At 56.8% G+C, this 16,129-nt stretch overlaps 1 protein-coding gene across 1 annotated transcript in view; it reads left to right on the top strand.

Annotated features, from left to right (window-relative positions):
• Positions 1-16,129, top strand: part of LOC309450757 (uncharacterized protein) — a gene marked incomplete at its 3' end in the record, with an annotated part of 53,150 nt that overhangs the window by 24,665 nt on the left and 12,356 nt on the right. The window contains 11 exon segments of the mRNA XM_082073849.1: positions 150-274; positions 814-936; positions 2,631-2,699; positions 2,906-2,960; positions 2,963-3,108; positions 7,533-7,646; positions 9,330-9,464; positions 11,046-11,163; positions 13,433-13,701; positions 14,908-15,106; positions 15,755-15,864. Coding sequence (XP_081929975.1) covers positions 150-274; positions 814-936; positions 2,631-2,699; positions 2,906-2,960; positions 2,963-3,108; positions 7,533-7,646; positions 9,330-9,464; positions 11,046-11,163; positions 13,433-13,701; positions 14,908-15,106; positions 15,755-15,864 — 1,463 coding nt within the window.

Genomic DNA, 16,129 nt, shown 5'->3' with positions numbered 1-16,129 from the left:
GTATTTGGGGTCCCTGGGGCTCATTTTTGGGGTGATTTTCCCCGTTTTAGGGTCTGACGCACAGCAAGGCCCAGGAGATCCTGGGCTGTCCATTGGGCTGTATTTGGGGTCCCTGTGGCTCAATTTTGGGGTGATTTCTCCCGTTTTAGGGGCTGACGCACAGCAAGGCGCAGGAGATCCTGGGCTGTCCATTGGGCTGTCCATTGGGCTGTATTTTGGGGTGAATTCTCCCGTTTTAGGGGCTGACGCACAGCAAGGCGCAGGAGATCCTGGGGTACATTGGGGTGTATTTTGGGCTGATTTTTGGGGTGATTTCTCCCGTTTTAGGGGCTGACGCACAGCAAGGCCCAGGAGATCCTGGGCTGTCCATTGGGGTGTATTTGGGGTCCCTGGGGCTCAATTTTGGGGTGAATTCCCCCGTTTTAGGGTCTGACGCACAGCAAGGCGCAGGAGATCCTGGGCTGTCCATTGGGCTGTCCATTGGGCTGTATTTTGGGGTGAATTCTGCCGTTTTAGGGTCTGACGCACAGCAAGGCGCAGGAGATCCTGGGCTGTCCATTGGGCTGTATTTGGGGTCCCTGGGGCTCATTTTTGGGGTGATTTTCCCCGTTTTAGGGTCTGACGCACAGCAAGGCGCAGGAGATCCTGGGCTGTCCATTGGGCTGTATTTGGGGTCCCTGTGGCCCATTTTTGGGGTGATTTCTCCCGTTTTGGGGTCTGACGCACAGCAAGGCGCAGGAGATCCTGGGCTGTCCATTGGGCTGTATGTGGGGTCCCTGTGGCTCATTTTTGGGGTGAATTCCCCCGTTTTAGGGGCTGACGCACAGCAAGGCGCAGGAGATCCTGGGGTACATTGGGGTGTATTTTGGGCTGATTTTTGGGTTGAATTCCCGTGTTTTAGGGGCTGACGCACAGCAAGGCGCAGGAGATCCTGGGGTACATTGGGGTGTATTTGGGTCCCTGTGGCTCAGTTTTGGGGTGAATTCTGCCGTTTTAGGGGCTGACGCACAGCAAGGCGCAGGAGATCCTGGGCTGTCCATTGGGCTGTATTTGGGGTCCCTGGGGCCCATTTTTGGGGTGAATTCTGCCGTTTTAGGGGCTGACGCACAGCAAGGCGCAGGAGATCCTGGGCTGTCCATTGGGGTGTATTTGGGGTCCCTGTGGCTGTATTTTGGGGTGAATTCTGCCGTTTTAGGGGCTGACGCACAGCAAGGCGCAGGAGATCCTGGGCTGTCCATTGGGCTGTATTTGGGGTCCCTGTGGCTCAATTTTGGGGTGATTTTCCCGTTTTAGGGTCTGACGCACAGCAAGGCGCAGGAGATCCTGGGGTGTCCATTGGGCTGTCCATTGGGCTGTATTTTGGGGTGAATTCCCCCGTTTTAGGGGCTGACGCACAGCAAGGCGCAGGAGATCCTGGGCTGTCCATTGGGCTGTATTTGGGGTCCCTGTGGCTCATTTTTGGGGTGATTTCTCCCGTTTTAGGGGCTGACGCACAGCAAGGCGCAGGAGATCCTGGGCTGTCCATTGGGGTGTATTTGGGGTCCCTGGGGCTCAATTTTGGGGTGATTTTCCCCGTTTTAGGGTCTGATGCACAGCAAGGCCCAGGAGATCCTGGGGTGTGTTTGGGGTGCATTTCAGGCTCAATTTTGGGGTGAATTCTGGTGTTTTAGGGTCTGACGCACAGCAAGGCGCAGGAGATCCTGGGCTGTCCATTGGGCTGTCATTGGGCTGATTTTTGGGGTGATTTCTCCCGTTTTAGGGTCTGACGCACAGCAAGGCGCAGGAGATCCTGGGCTGTACATTGGGGTGCATTTCAGGCTCATTTTTGGGGTGATTTTCCCCGTTTTAGGGGCTGACGCACAGCAAGGCGCAGGAGATCCTGGGCTGTCCATTGGGCTGTATTTGGGGTCCCCGTGGCTCAGTTTTGGGGTGATTTCTCCCGTTTTAGGGGCTGACGCACAGCAAGGCCCAGGAGATCCTGGGCTGTCCATTGGGCTGTATTTGGGGTCCCTGTGGCCCATTTTTGGGGTGATTTCTCCCGTTTTGGGGTCTGACGCACAGCAAGGCGCAGGAGATCCTGGGCTGTCCATTGGGCTGTATTTGGGGTCCCTGTGGCTCATTTTTGGGGTGAATTCCCCGTTTTAGGGGCTGACGCACAGCAAGGCGCAGGAGATCCTGGGCTGTCCATTGGGCTGTATTTGGGGTCCCTGGGGCTGATTTTTGGGGTGAATTCCCGTGTTTTAGGGTCTGACGCACAGCAAGGCGCAGGAGATCCTGGGCTGTCCATTGGGCTGTATTTGGGGTCCCTGTGGCTGATTTTTGGGGTGATTTCTCCCGTTTTAGGGGGCTGACGCACAGCAAGGCGCAGGAGATCCTGGGCTGTCCATTGGGGTGTATTTGGGGTCCCTGTGGCTCAGTTTTGGGGTGATTTCCCCGTTTTAGGGGGCTGACGCACAGCAAGGCGCAGGAGATCCTGGGGTACATTGGGGTGTATTTTGGGCTGATTTTTGGGTTGAATTCCCGTGTTTTAGGGGCTGACGCACAGCAAGGCGCAGGAGATCCTGGGCTGTCCATTGGGCTGTATTTGGGGTCCCTGTGGCTCAGTTTTGGGGTGATTTCTCCCGTTTTAGGGGCTGACGCACAGCAAGGCGCAGGAGATCCTGGGGTACATTGGGGTGTATATCAGGGTGTATTTTGGGGTGATTTTCCCCGTTTTAGGGTCTGACGCACAGCAAGGCCCAGGAGATCCTGGGCTGTCCATTGGGCTGTATTTGGGGTCCCTGTGGCTCAGTTTTGGGGTGATTTCTCCCGTTTTAGGGGCTGACGCACAGCAAGGCGCAGGAGATCCTGGGGTACATTGGGGTGTATATCAGGGTGTATTTTGGGGTGATTTTCCCCGTTTTAGGGTCTGACGCACAGCAAGGCGCAGGAGATCCTGGCCCGGGACGGCCCCAACGCGCTGACCCCCCCCCCACGACCCCCGAGTGGGTGAAGTTCTGCCGGCAGCTGTTCGGGGGCTTCTCCATCCTGCTCTGGATCGGCGCCATCCTCTGCTTCCTGGCCTACGGCATCCAGGCCGGCACCGAGGACGAGCCCTCCAACGACAACGTACGATTTTGGGGTGCTTTGGGGCGATTTTGGGGTTTCCCGACGATAATGTGCAGTTTTGGGGTGATTTGAGGGGGTTTTGGGTGACTTAGGGTGGTTTTGGGGTCAGTTTTGGGGTCAGTTTTGGGTCAGTTTTGGGGCAGTTTTGGGGCAATTTGGGGCATCCAACAATAATGTACATTTTGGGTCAGTTTGGGGTCAGTTTGGGTCAGTTTGGGGTCAGTTTTGGGTCAGTTTTGGGGCAATTTGGGGCATCCAACAATAATGTCAGTTTGGGTCAGTTTGGGGTCCATTTTGGGGCTCTTTGGGTCAGTTTTGGGTCGGTTTTGGGTCCATTTTGGGGCTCTTTGGGTCGGTTTTGGGTCGGTTTTGGGTCCATTTTGGGGCTCTTTGGGTCGGTTTTGGGTCAGTTTTGGGTCGGTTTTAGGGAAATTTGGGTCCGTTTTGGGTCCGTTTTGGGTCCGTTTTGGGTCCGTTTTTGGGTCCGTTTTGGGGCTCCTTGGGTCCGTTTTGGGGTAATTTGGGGGGTTTTGGGTCCATTTTGGGTCCATTTTGGGGTGATTTGGGGGTGATTTGGGGGATTTTGAGGCAGTTTTGCGGCTCTTTGGGTCCGTTTTGGGTCCCTTTTGGGTCCGTTTTGGGTCCATTTTGGGGCTCCTTGGGTCAGTTTTGGTCCGTTTTGGGGCTCTTTGGGTCCGTTTTGGGGTGATTTGGGGGGTTTTGGGTCCATTTTGGGGTGATTTGGGGGGTTTTGGGTCCATTTTGGGGTGATTTGGGTCCGTTTTGGGTCCATTTTGGGTCCGTTCTGGGTCCGTTTTGTGGCTCCTTGGGTCCATTTTGGGTCCGTTTTTGGGTGATTTGGGTCCATTTTGGGGCTCTTTGTGTCTGTTTTTGGGTGATTTGGGGGATTTTGAGGCAGTTTTGGGTCCGTTTTGGGGTGATTTGGGGGGTTTTGAGGCAGTTTGGTGTCTGTTTTAGGGTGATTTGTGTCCGTTTTGGGTCCGTTTTGGGATGATTTGGGGGGTTTTGGGTCCATTTTGGGGTGATTTGGGGTGATTTGTGTCCGTTTTGGGGCGATTTGTGTCCATTTTGGGTCAGTTTTGGGGTGTTTTGGGGTGATATGGGGGGTTTTGGGTCCATTTTGGGTCCGTTTTGGGGTGATTTGGGTTGATTTTGGGGTGATTTGGGGCAGTTTTGGGGGTTGGGGGTTCCCCGTCCATCGGCAGCCAGGCCGGCACCGAGGACGAGCCCTCCAACGACAACGTACGATTTTTGGGGTGATTTGGGGCGATTTTGGGGTTTCCCGACGATAATGTGCAGTTTTGGGGTGATTTGGGGCAGTTTTGGGGGTCAGGGGGTTCCCCGTCCATCAGCATCCAGGCCACACCGAGGACGAGCCCTCCAACGATAATGTACAATTTTGGGGGGATTCTGCATGATTTTGGGTGTTTTGGGTCCGTTTTGGGTCCGTTTTGGGTTAGTTTTGGGGCTCCTTGGGTCAGTTTTGGGTCCGTTTTGGGTCCGTTTTGGGGTGATTTGGGTCCGTTTTGGGTCCGTTTTGGGTCCGTTTTGGGGCTCTTTGGGTCCGTTTTGGGGCTCCTTGGTCAGTTTTGGGTCTGTTTTGGGGTAATTTGGGTCCCTTTTGGGTCCGTTTTGGGTCTCCTTGGGTCCGTTTTGGGTTCGTTTTGGGGCTCCTTGGGTCAGTTTTGGGTCCATTTTGGGTCCGTTTTGGGTCCGTTTTGGGGTCCGTTTTGGGGCTCCTTGGGTCCATTTTGGGTTCATTTTGGGGCTCCTTGGGTCCGTTTTGGGTCCGTTTTGGGTCCGTTTTGGGGCTCCTTGGGTCAGTTTTGGGTCCATTTTGGGTCCGTTTTGGGTCCGTTTTGGGTCCGTTTTGGGGCTCCTTGGGTCAGTTTTGGGTCCATTTTGGGTCCATTTTGGGTCCGTTTTGGGTCCGTTTTGGGGCTCCTTGGGTCCGTTTTGGGTTCATTTTGGGTCTCCTTGGGTCCGTTTTGGGTCCGTTTTGGGGCTCCTTGGGTCAGTTTTGGGTCCATTTTCGGTCAGTTTTGGGGCTCCTTGGGTCAGTTTTGGGTCCGTTTTGGGTTCGTTTTGGGGCTCCTTGGGTCAGTTTTGGGTCAGTTTTGGGTCCATTTTGGGTCCGTTTTGGGGCTCTTTGGGTCCGTTTTGGGGCTCCTTGGGTCAGTTTTGGGTCTGTTTTGGGGCTCTTTGGGTCCATTTTGGGGTAATTTGGGGGTTTTGGGTCCCTTTTGGGTCCCTTTTGGGTCCCTTTTGGGTCCGTTTTGGGTCCGTTTTGGGTCCGTTTTGGGGCTCTTTGGGTCCGTTTTGGGGCTCCTTGGGTCAGTTTTGGGTCTGTTTTGGGGCTCTTTGGGTCCATTTTGGGGTGATTTGGGGGGTTTTGAGGCAGTTTGGTGTCCGTTTTAGGGTGATTTGTGTCCGTTTTGGGTCCGTTTTGGGATGATTTGGGGGGTTTTGGGTCCATTTTGGGGTGATTTGGGGTGATTTGTGTCCGTTTTGGGGTGATTTGTGTCCATCTCGGGTCAGTTTTGGGGTGTTTTGGGGTGATATGGGGGTTTTGGGTCCATTTTGGGTCCGTTTTGGGGTGATTTGGGTTGATTTGGGGGTGATTTGGGGCAGTTTTGGGGGTTGGGGTTCCCCATCCATCGGCATCCAGGCCGGCACCGAGGACGAGCCCTCCAACGACAACGTACGCTTTTTGGGGGGATTTGGGGCGATTTTGGGGTTTCCCGACGATAATGTGCAGTTTTGGGGTGATTTGAGGGGTTTTGGGGGTCAGGGGGTTCCCCGTCCATCAGCATCCAGGCCACACCGAGGACGAGCCCTCCAACGACAACGTACGATTTTGGGGGGGATTCTGCATGATTTTGGGTGTTTTGGGTCCGTTTTGGGTCCGTTTTGGGGCTCCTTGGGTCAGTTTTGGGTCTGTTTTGGGGCTCTTTGGGTCCATTTTGGGGTAATTTGGGGGGTTTTGGGTCCCTTTTGGGTCCCTTTTGGGTCCCTTTTGGGTCCCTTTTGGGTCCGTTTTGGGTCCGTTTTGGGTCCGTTTTGGGTCCGTTTTGGGTCCGTTTTGGGGTGATTTGGGGGGTTTTGGGTCCGTTTTGGGTCCGTTTTGGGTCCGTTTTGGGTCCGTTCTGGGTCCGTTTTGCGGCTCCTTGGGTCCATTTTGGGTCCGTTTTTGGGTGATTTGGGTCCATTTTTGGGGCTCTTTGTGTCTGTTTTTGGGTGATTTGGGGGATTTTGAGGCAGTTTTGGGTCCGTTTTGGGGTGATTTGGGTCCGTTTGGGGGTGATTTCGGGTGATTTGGGGGGTTTCGGGTCCGTTTCGGGTCCGTTCTGGGGTGATTTGGGTACATTTTGGGGTGATTTGGGGCACTTTGGGTCCATTTTGGGGCTCTTTGTGTCCATTCTGGGGTGATTTGGGTCAGTTTTGAGTCTGTTTTGGGTCCGTTTTGGGTCCATTTTGGGGCTCCTTGGGTCCATTTTGGGTCCATTTTGGGGCTCTTTGGGTCCGTTTTGGGTTCATTTTGGGGCTCCTTGGGTCCGTTTTGAGTCCGTTTTGGGTCCGTTTTGAGGTGATTTGGGTCCGTTTTGGGTCCGTTTTGGGTCCGTTTTGAGGTGATTTGGGTCCGTTTTGGGTCCGTTTTGGGTCCGTTTTGAGGTGATTTGGGTCCATTTTGGGTCCGTTTTCGGTCCGTTTTCGGTCCGTTTTGAGGTGATTTGGGTCCGTTTTGGGTCCGTTTTGGGTCCGTTTTGGGGCTCTTTGGGTCCATTTTGGGTCTGTTTTGGGGTAATTTGGGGGGTTTTGGGTCCGTTTTGGGTCCATTTTGGGGTGATTTGGGGGTGATTTGGGGGATTTTGAGGCAGTTTTGCGGCTCTTTGGGTCCGTTTTGGGTCCGTTTTGGGTCCGTTTTGGGTCCGTTTTGGGTCCGTTTTGGGGCTCTTTGGGTCTGTTTTGGGGTGATTTGGGGGTTTTGGGTCCGTTTTGGGTCCGTTTTGGGTCCGTTTTGGGTCCGGTTTGGGGTGATTTGGGGGGTTTTGTGTCCGTTTTGGGGCTCTTTGTGTCCATTTTGGGCTGTTTTGGGGTGATTTGGGCCCGTTTTGGGGTGATTTGGGGCTCTTTGTGTCAGTTTTGGGCCGTTTTGGGGTGATTTGGGCCCGTTTTGGGGTGATTTGTGTCCGTTTTGTGTCCGTTTTGGGGTAATTTGGGGTGATTTGGGTCCGTTTTGGGGCGATCTGGGGTGATTTGGGTCCGTTTTGGGCCCGTTTTGGGGTGATTTGGGCCCGTTTTGGGGTGATTTGGGGGGTTTTGTGTCCGTTTTGGGGTAATTCGGGGTGATTTGTGTCCGTTTTGGGTCATTTTTGGGGTGACTGCCCCCCGTTTCCCCCCAGCTGTATCTGGGCATCGTCTTGGCCGCCGTCGTCATCATCACCGGCTGCTTCTCCTACTACCAGGAGGCCAAGAGCTCCAAGATCATGGAGTCCTTCAAGAACATGGTGCCGCAGGTGGGACACCCCAAAAACGGGGGGGACACCCCAAAATAACAGACAGGGGGGGCTCTGAGATCATGGAGTCCCTCAAGAACATGGTGCCGCAGGTGGGGACCCCGAAAACATGGGGGGGACACCCCAAAATAGACACGGGGGGGCTCTGAGATCATGGAGTCCTTCAAGAACATGGTGCCGCAGGTGGGGACCCCGAAAATGGGGGGGACACCCCAAAATAGACACGGGGGGGCTCTGAGATCATGGAGTCCTTCAAGAACATGGTGCCGCAGGTGGGACACCCCAAAAACGGGGGGGACACCCCAAAATAGACACGGGGGGGGCTCTGAGATCATGGAGTCCTTCAAGAACATGGTGCCGCAGGTGGGGGGACCCCGAAAACGGGGGGGACACCCCGAAATAGACACGGGGGGGGCTCTGAGATCATGGAGTCCTTCAAGAACATGGTGCCGCAGGTGGGGACCCCGAAAATGGGGGGGACACCCCAAAATAACAGACAGGGGGGCTCCGAGATCAGGGAGTCCTTCAAGAACATGGTGCCGCAGGTGGGACACCCCAAAAACGGGGGGGACACCCCAAAAACGGGGGGGGACACCCCAAAATAACAGACAGGGGGGCTCCGAGATCATGGAGTCCTTCAAGAACATGGTGCCGCAGGTGGGGGGACCCCAAAAACGGGGGGGACACCCCAAAAACGGGGGGGACACCCCGAAATAGACAGGGGGGGGGCTCCGAGATCATGGAGTCCTTCAAGAACATGGTTTTGGGGGGCGTTTTTGGGCTGTTTTGGGATGGTTTGGGGGCTGTTTGTGTGTTGGTTTGGGGTGATTTCGGGGCCGTTTTCGGGGCCGTTTTTGGGGCCATTTTTGGGGCCATTTTCGGGGCCATTTTGGGCGTTTTGGGGCCGTGTTTGTGCTGTTTTGGGATGATTTTGGGGCCGTTTTTGGGGCTGTTTTGGGGCGTTTTGGGGGCTGTTTTTGCGGCCATTTTTGGATGATTTTTGGGACTGTTTTCGGGGCCATTTCAGGGCCGTTTTTGGGCGTTTCGGGGCCGTTTTTGGGTATTTCGGGGCCATTTTTGAATGATTTTGGGCCATTTTTGGGCGTTTCGGGGCAGCTTTTGGGCGTTTTGGGTCCATTTTTGTGTTGGTTTGGGATGATTTTGGGGCCATTTTGGGGCTGTTTTAGGATCATTTTGGTGCGTTTCAGGGCCGTTTTTGGGCTGTTTTGGGCCCGTTTTTGGGCATTTTGGGCCCGTTTTTGGGCATTTTGGGACCATTTTTGGGCTGTTTTGGGGGCGTTTTTGGGCATTTTGGGCCCGTTTTTGGGCATTTTGGGCCCGTTTTTGGGCATTTTGGGCCCGTTTTTGGGCATTTTGGGGCCATTTTTGGGCATTTCGGGGCCATTTTTGGGTCCTTTCTGGGCGTTTCGGAACCATTTTTGGGGCATTTCGGGGCCATTTTGGGGCGTTTCGGGTCCATTTTTGGATGATTTTGGGCTGTTTCTGGGCGTTTTAGGACCGTTTCTGGGTGTTTCGGGGCCATTTTTGGATGATTTTGGCCCATTTGGGCTGTTTCGGGCCCGTTTTTGGGCGTTTCGGGCCCGTTTTTGGGCGTTTCAGGGCCGTTTTGGGCTGTTTCGGGCCGTTCTGGGCGTTCCGTGCGTGACCCCCGTCCCCCCCCAGCAAGCGCTGGTGATCCGGGAGGGCGAGAAGATGCAGCTGAACGCCGAGGAGGTCGTGGTCGGGGACCTGGTGGAGGTGAAGGGGGGCGACCGCGTCCCCGCCGACCTGCGCATCATCTCGGCACATGGATGCAAGGTGGGACCCCCATATTGCATAGGGACCCCCCCATATTGCATAGGGACCCCCCCATTGCATGGAGACCCCCCCATATTGCATAGGGACCCCCCCATATTGCATAGGGACCCCCCCATTGCATGGAGACCCCCCCCATATTGCATAGGGACCCCCCCATTGCATGGAGACCCCCCCCATATTGCATAGGGACCCCCCCATATTGCATAGGGACCCCCCCCGTATTGCATGGAGACCCCCCCGTATTGCATAGGGACCCCCCCATATTGCATAGGGACCCCCCATATTGCATGGAGACCCCCCCATATTGCATAGGGACCCCCCCATATTGCATAGGGACCCCCCCATTGCATAGGGACCCCCCCATATTGCATAGGGACCCCCCCATTGCATGGAGACCCCCCCATATTGCATAGGGACCCCCCCATATTGCATAGGGACCCCCCCATTGCATGGAGACCCCCCCATATTGCATAGGGACCCCCCCATATTGCATAGGGACCCCCCCATTGCATGGAGACCCCCCCCATATTGCATAGGGACCCCCCCATTGCATGGAGACCCCCCATATTGCATAGGGACCCCCCCATTGCATGGAGACCCCCCCCATATTGCATAGGGACCCCCCCATTGCATGGAGACCCCCCCATATTGCATAGGGACCCCCCCATATTGCATGGAGACCCCCCCCATATTGCATAGGGACCCCCCCATATTGCATAGGGACCCCCCCATTGCATGGAGACGCCCCCATATTGCATAGGGATCCCCCATTGCATGGAGACGCCCCCATATTGCATAGGGACCCCCCCCATTGCATGGAGACGCCCCCATATTGCATAGGGACCCCCCCATATTGCATGGAGACCCCCCCCCCCCATATTGCATAAGGACCCCCCCATATTGCATGGAGACCCCCCCCCCCCATATTGCATGGAGACCCCCCCCCCCCATATTGCATGGAGACCCCCCCCCCATATTGCATGGAGACCCCCCCCCCACATTGCATAGGGACCCCCAACCCATATTGAATAGTGACCCCGCCCCGAATTGCACAGAGACCCCCCCCCAAATTGCACAGAGACCCCCCGCCCCATATTGAATAGAGACCCCCCCCCATATTGCACAGAGACCCCCAAAGTGCACGGATGCACCCCCCGAAATGCACGGATGCACCCCCAGACCCCTTCAGGACCCCCCCAAACCCCTTTCAGACCCCCCCAGACCCCTTCAGACCCCCCCAGACCCCTTCAGACCCCCCCAAACCCCTTCAGGACCCCCCCCAGACCCCTTCCAGACCCCCCAAACCCCCTTCCAGACCCCCCAAACCCCCTTCCAGACCCCCCCAAACCCCTTCAGGACCCCCCCCAGACCCCTTCAGACCCCCCCAAACCCCTTCAGGACCCCCCCCAACCCCTTCAGGACCCCCCCAAACCCTTCAGACCCCCCCAAACCCCCTTCCAGACCCCCCCAAACCCCTTCAGGACCCCCCCCAGACCCCTTCAGACCCCCCAAACCCCTTCAGGACCCCCCCCAACCCCTTCAGGACCCCCCAAACCCCTCAGCCCGTCTCGGTCCCCCCAGGTGGACAACTCGTCGCTGACGGGGGAGTCGGAGCCGCAGACGCGCTCGCCCGACTGCACCCACGACAACCCCCTGGAGACCCGCAACATCACCTTCTTCTCCACCAACTGCGTCGAGGGTGAGACGGGGGGCGCTGGGGCGCTTTTGGGGTGCTCTGGGGCTCTTTTGGGGTGCTCTGGGGCGCTTTTGGGGTCCTCTTGGGGTTCTCTTGGCTTCTCTTGAGTTGGGTTGAGTTGGGTTGGGTTCTCTTGGCTTGAGTTGAGTTGGTGTCCTCTTGGGGTCCTCTTGCAGTTGGGTTGAGTTGGGTTGGGGTCCTCTTGGGGTTCTCTTGAGTTGGTTGGGTTGAGGTCTCTTGGGGTTCTCTTGGGTTGGGTTGGGTTGAGTTGAGTTCTCTTGGCTTCTCTTGAATTGGGTTGAGTTGAGGTCCTCTTGGGGTCCTCTTGGGTTGAGTTGAGTTGAGTTCTCTTGGCTTCTCTTGAGTTGGTTGGGTTGGGGTCCTCTTGTGGTTCTCTTGAGTTGGTTGGGTTGAGGTCTCTTGGGGTTCTCTTGGGTTCTGTTGAGTTGGGTTGAGTTGGGGTTCTCTTGGGTCCTCTTGAGTTGGATTGAGTTGGGTTGGGTTGGCGTCCTCTTGGGCTTCTCTTGAGTTGGGTTGAGTTGAGTTGAGGTCCTCTTGGGGTCCTCTTGGATTGGGTTGAGTTGAGTTCTCTTGGCTTCTCTTGAGTTGGGTTGAGTTGAGTTGAGTTGGGGTCCTCTTGGGGTCCTCTTGGATTGGGTTGAGTTGGGGTCCTCTTGGCTTCTCTTGAGTTGGGGTCCTCTTGGGGACCTCTTGGGGTCCTCTGGGGACCTCTTGGGGTTGGGTTGGGTTGAGGTCTCTTGGGATTCTGTTGAGTTGGGTTCTCTTGGCTTCTCTTGAGTTGGGTCCTCTAGGGGTCCAGTTGGGTTGGGTTGAGTTGAGTTGGGGTCCTCTTGGCTCCTGTTGGGTTGGGTGGGGTTCTCTTGGCTTCTCTTGAGTTGGGTTGAGGTCTCTTGGGGTTCTCTTGGGTTGAGTTGAGTTGGGGTCCTCTTGGGGTCCTCTTGGGGTCCTCTTGGGGTCCTCTTGGGGACCTCTTGGGGTTGAGTTGGGTTGAGTTGGGTTGAGTTGGGTTCTCTTGGCTTCTCTTGAGTCCTGTTGGGTTGGGTTGAGTTGGGTTGAGTTGGGTTGAGTTGGGTTCTCTTGGCTTCTCTTGAGTCCTGTTGGGTTGAGTTGGGTTGGGTTGGGTTGAGTTGGGTTGGGTTGGGTTGGGTTGAGTTGGGTTCTCTTGGGTTGAGTTGAGTTGAGTTGAGATGGGTTCTCTTGGCTTCTCTTGAGTCCTGTTGGCTTCTCTTGGGTCGGGTTGAGTTGGGTTGAGTTGAGATGGGTCCTCCTGGCTTCTGTTGGCTTCTGTTGGCTTCTGTTGGCTTCTGTTGGCTTCTGTTGGCTTCTGTTGGCTTCTGTTGGCTTCTGTTGGCTTCTGTTGGCTTCTGTTGGCTTCTGTTGGCTTCTGTTGGCTTCTGTTGGCTTCTGTTGGCTTCTGTTGGCTTCTCTTGGCTTCTCTTGGCTTCTCTTGGCTTCTCTTGGCTTCTCTTGGCTTCTCTTGGCTTCTCTTGGCTTGAGTTGGGTTGAGTTGGGTTGAGTTGGGTTGAGTTGGGTTGAGTTGGGTTGAGTTGGGTTGAGTTGGGTTGAGTTGGGTTGAGTTGAGATGGGTCCTCTTGGCTTCTCTTGAGTCCTGTTGGGTTGAGTTGGGTTGAGTTGGGTTGAGTTGGGTTGAGTTGAGATGGGTCCTCTTGGCTTCTCTTGAGTCCTGTTGGGTTGAGCTGGGTTGAGTTGAGTTGAGATGGGTTCTCTTGGCTTCTCTTGAGTCCTGTGGGGTTCTCTTGAGTTGGGTTGGGCTGGGTTGGGCTGGGTTGGGCTGGGTTGGGCTGGGTTGGGCTGGGTTGGGTTGGGTTGAGTTGGGTTGAGTTGAGATGGGTTCTCTTGGCTTCTCTTGAGTCGAGTTGGGTTGAGTTGGGTTGAGTTGGGTTGAGTTGGGTTGAGTTGGGTTGAGTTGGGTTGAGTTGGGTTGAGTTGGGTTGAGTTGGGTTGAGTTGGGTTGAGTTGGGTTGAGTTGGGTTGAGTTGGGTTGAGTTGAGTTGAGTTGAGTTGAGTTGAGTTGAGTTGTGTTGAGTTGTGTTGAGTTGAGTTGGCTTCTCTTGAGTCCTGTTGGCTTCTCTTGGGTTGAGTTGAGTCCTGTTGGGTTCTCTTGGGTTGGGTTGAGTCCTGTTGGGTTCTCTCGGGTTGGGTTGAGTTGGGTTGGGTTCAGTTGGCTCCCGTTGGGTCCTGTCTCCATTCTGTTGGTGTTTTGGCGCCCTGACCCCCATGTCCCCCCCAGGCACGGCGCGGGGGGTGGTGATCGCCACGGGCGACCGCACGGTCATGGGCCGCATTGCCACGCTGGCCTCGGGGCTGGAGGTGGGCAAGACGCCCATCGCCGTGGAGATCGAGCACTTCATCCAGCTCATCACCGGCGTCGCCGTCTTCCTCGGCATCTCCTTCTTCATCCTCTCGCTCATCCTGGGCTACACGTGGCTGGAGGCCGTCATCTTCCTCATCGGCATCATCGTGGCCAACGTGCCCGAGGGGCTGCTGGCCACCGTCACCGTGAGTGCCACGGGGGGGATATGGGGGGCTGGGGGGCGATATGTGGGGTGGAGGGGGTGGTATAGGGGGTGTAGGGGGGATATAGGGGGTGGAGGCCGTCATCTTCCTCATCGGCATCATCGTGGCCAACGTGCCCAAAGGGCTGGTGGCCACCGTCACCGTGAGTGCCATGGGGGGGATCTGGGGGGCTGGGGGGCGATATGTGGGGCGGAGGGGGGTGTAGGGGGTGTAGAGGGGTATAGGGGACACAAGGGGAGTACAGGGGGGTCCGAGACCCCCCCAATTTGTATCCCCCCCATATTTGCCCCCCAAGTGTTCCCAACAATGATGGCCAAGTGCAGGTTGGCCAAGGCCTAGAGGTCCATGTCCCCACAATGGTGACCCCAGGAGGGCCCGTCCCCAACTTGGGGGGCACAAGGGGACACAAGGGGGTCCAAAGAGACCCAAGGGGGTACAGGGGGGTCCAAGACCACCCCAATTTGTGTGTCCCCGCCATGTGTTCCCAACAATGATGGCCAAGAGTAGGTTGGCCAAGGTCTCTACATGCAATGGTGACCCCAGGAGGGCCCGTCCCCAACTTGGGGGGCACAAGGGGACCCAAGGGGGTACAGGGGGGTCCAAGGGAGTCCAGGGGTGTCCAAGACCCCCCCAATTTGTATCCCACCCATATTTGCCCACCAAGTGTTCCCAACAATGATGGCCAAGAGTAGGTTGGCCAAGGTCTCTACACCCAATGGTGACCCCAGGAGGGCCCGTCCTCAACTTGGGGGGCACAAGGGGACACAAGGGGGTACAGGGGGGTCCAAGGGAGTCCAGGGGGCTCCAAGACCCTCCCAATTTGTATCCCCCCCATGTTTACCCCCCAAGTGTTCCCAACAATGATGGCCAAGAGTAGGTTGGCCAAGGTCTCTACACACAATGGTGACCCCAGGAGGGCCCGTCCCCAACTTGGGGGGCGCAAGGGGACACAAGGGGGTCCAAAGAGACACAAGGGGGCACAGGGGGGTCCAAGACCCCCCCAATTTGTGTGTCCCCCCCATGTGTTCCCAACAATGATGGCCAAGAGTAGGTTGGCCAAGGTCTCTACATGCAATGGGGACCCCAGGAGGGCCCGTCCCCAACTTGGGGGGCACAAGGGGACACAAGGGGGTACAGGGGGGTCCAAGACCCCCCCTAATTTCCGTGCCCCCCCCATATTTGTCCCAGGTGTGCCTGACGCTGACGGCCAAGCGCATGGCGCGCAAGAACTGCCTGGTGAAGAACCTGGAGGCCGTGGAGACGCTGGGCTCCACCTCCACCATCTGCTCCGACAAGACGGGGACGCTGACCCAGAACCGCATGACGGTGGCGCACATGTGGTTCGACAACCAGATCCACGAGGCCGACACCACCGAGGACCAGTCCGGTGAGCAACTGGGAGCACTGGGAGCACTGGGAGACCTGGGAGACCCAGGGGGTGGGGGTCATTGGGGTATATTGGGGGTCATTGGGGTGTATTGGGGTATATTGGGGGGTATTGGGGGTCATTGGGGGGTATTGGGGGTATTGGGGGTATTGGGGGACATTGAGGTCAACACCACTGAGGACCAGTCTGGTGAGGGGCTGGGGGGACTGGGAGACCTATTTGGGGTATTGGGGTTACTGGGAGCTATTGGGGGCTATTGGGCACTATTGGGGGTTACTGGGAGGTACTGGGGGCTATTGGGGGCTATTGGGAGCTATTGGGGGTTATTGGAGGTTACTGGGGGCTACTGGGGGCTATTGGGGGCTATTGGGGGTTACTGGGGGTTACTGGGAGGTACTGGGGGCTATTGGAGGTTACTGGGAGCTATTGGAGGTTACTGGGGGTTACTGGGGGGGGTCACTGGGGGTCACTGGGGGGGTCACTGGGTCACTGTCCCCCCATGTCCCCGTGTCCCCAGGCACGGCGTTCGACAAGAGCTATTGGGGGTTACTGGGGGGGGGTCACTGGGGGTCACTGGGGGTTACTGGGGGGGTCACTGGGGGGTACTGGGGGGGTCATTGGGGTCACTGTCCCCCCATGTGTCCCCAGGCACGGCGTTCGACAAGAGCTCGGCCACCTGGGTGGCCCTGTCGCACATCGCCGGGCTCTGCAACCGCGCCGTCTTCAAGGGGGGGCAGGACAACGTGCCCATCCTCAAGGTGGGGGGGCCCCGACCTGCTGGGGGGGTCCCCAACCTGCTGGGGGGGTCCCCAACCTGCTGGGGGTGTCCCCATCCTATAGGGGGCGCTGGGGGGGGGGTCCCCAACCTGAAAGGGGTGTCCCCATCCTCAAGGTGGGTGTCCCCAACCTCCAGGGGGCGCTGGGGGTGTCTTGGGGGGGTCCTGGGGACACAGGGAAGGTTCGGGGGGGTCCAAAGACATTGGGGACCCCCCCATGATTTTGGGGACCCCCCCCATGATTTTG

Source organism: Streptopelia decaocto (assembly GCF_964273445.1).
Source record: "Streptopelia decaocto genome assembly, chromosome: 28".
Taxonomy (NCBI): Eukaryota; Metazoa; Chordata; class Aves; order Columbiformes; family Columbidae; genus Streptopelia; species Streptopelia decaocto.
Note: the sequence above shows the minus strand (reverse complement) of the source record. Positions and strands in the feature narration are given on the sequence as shown.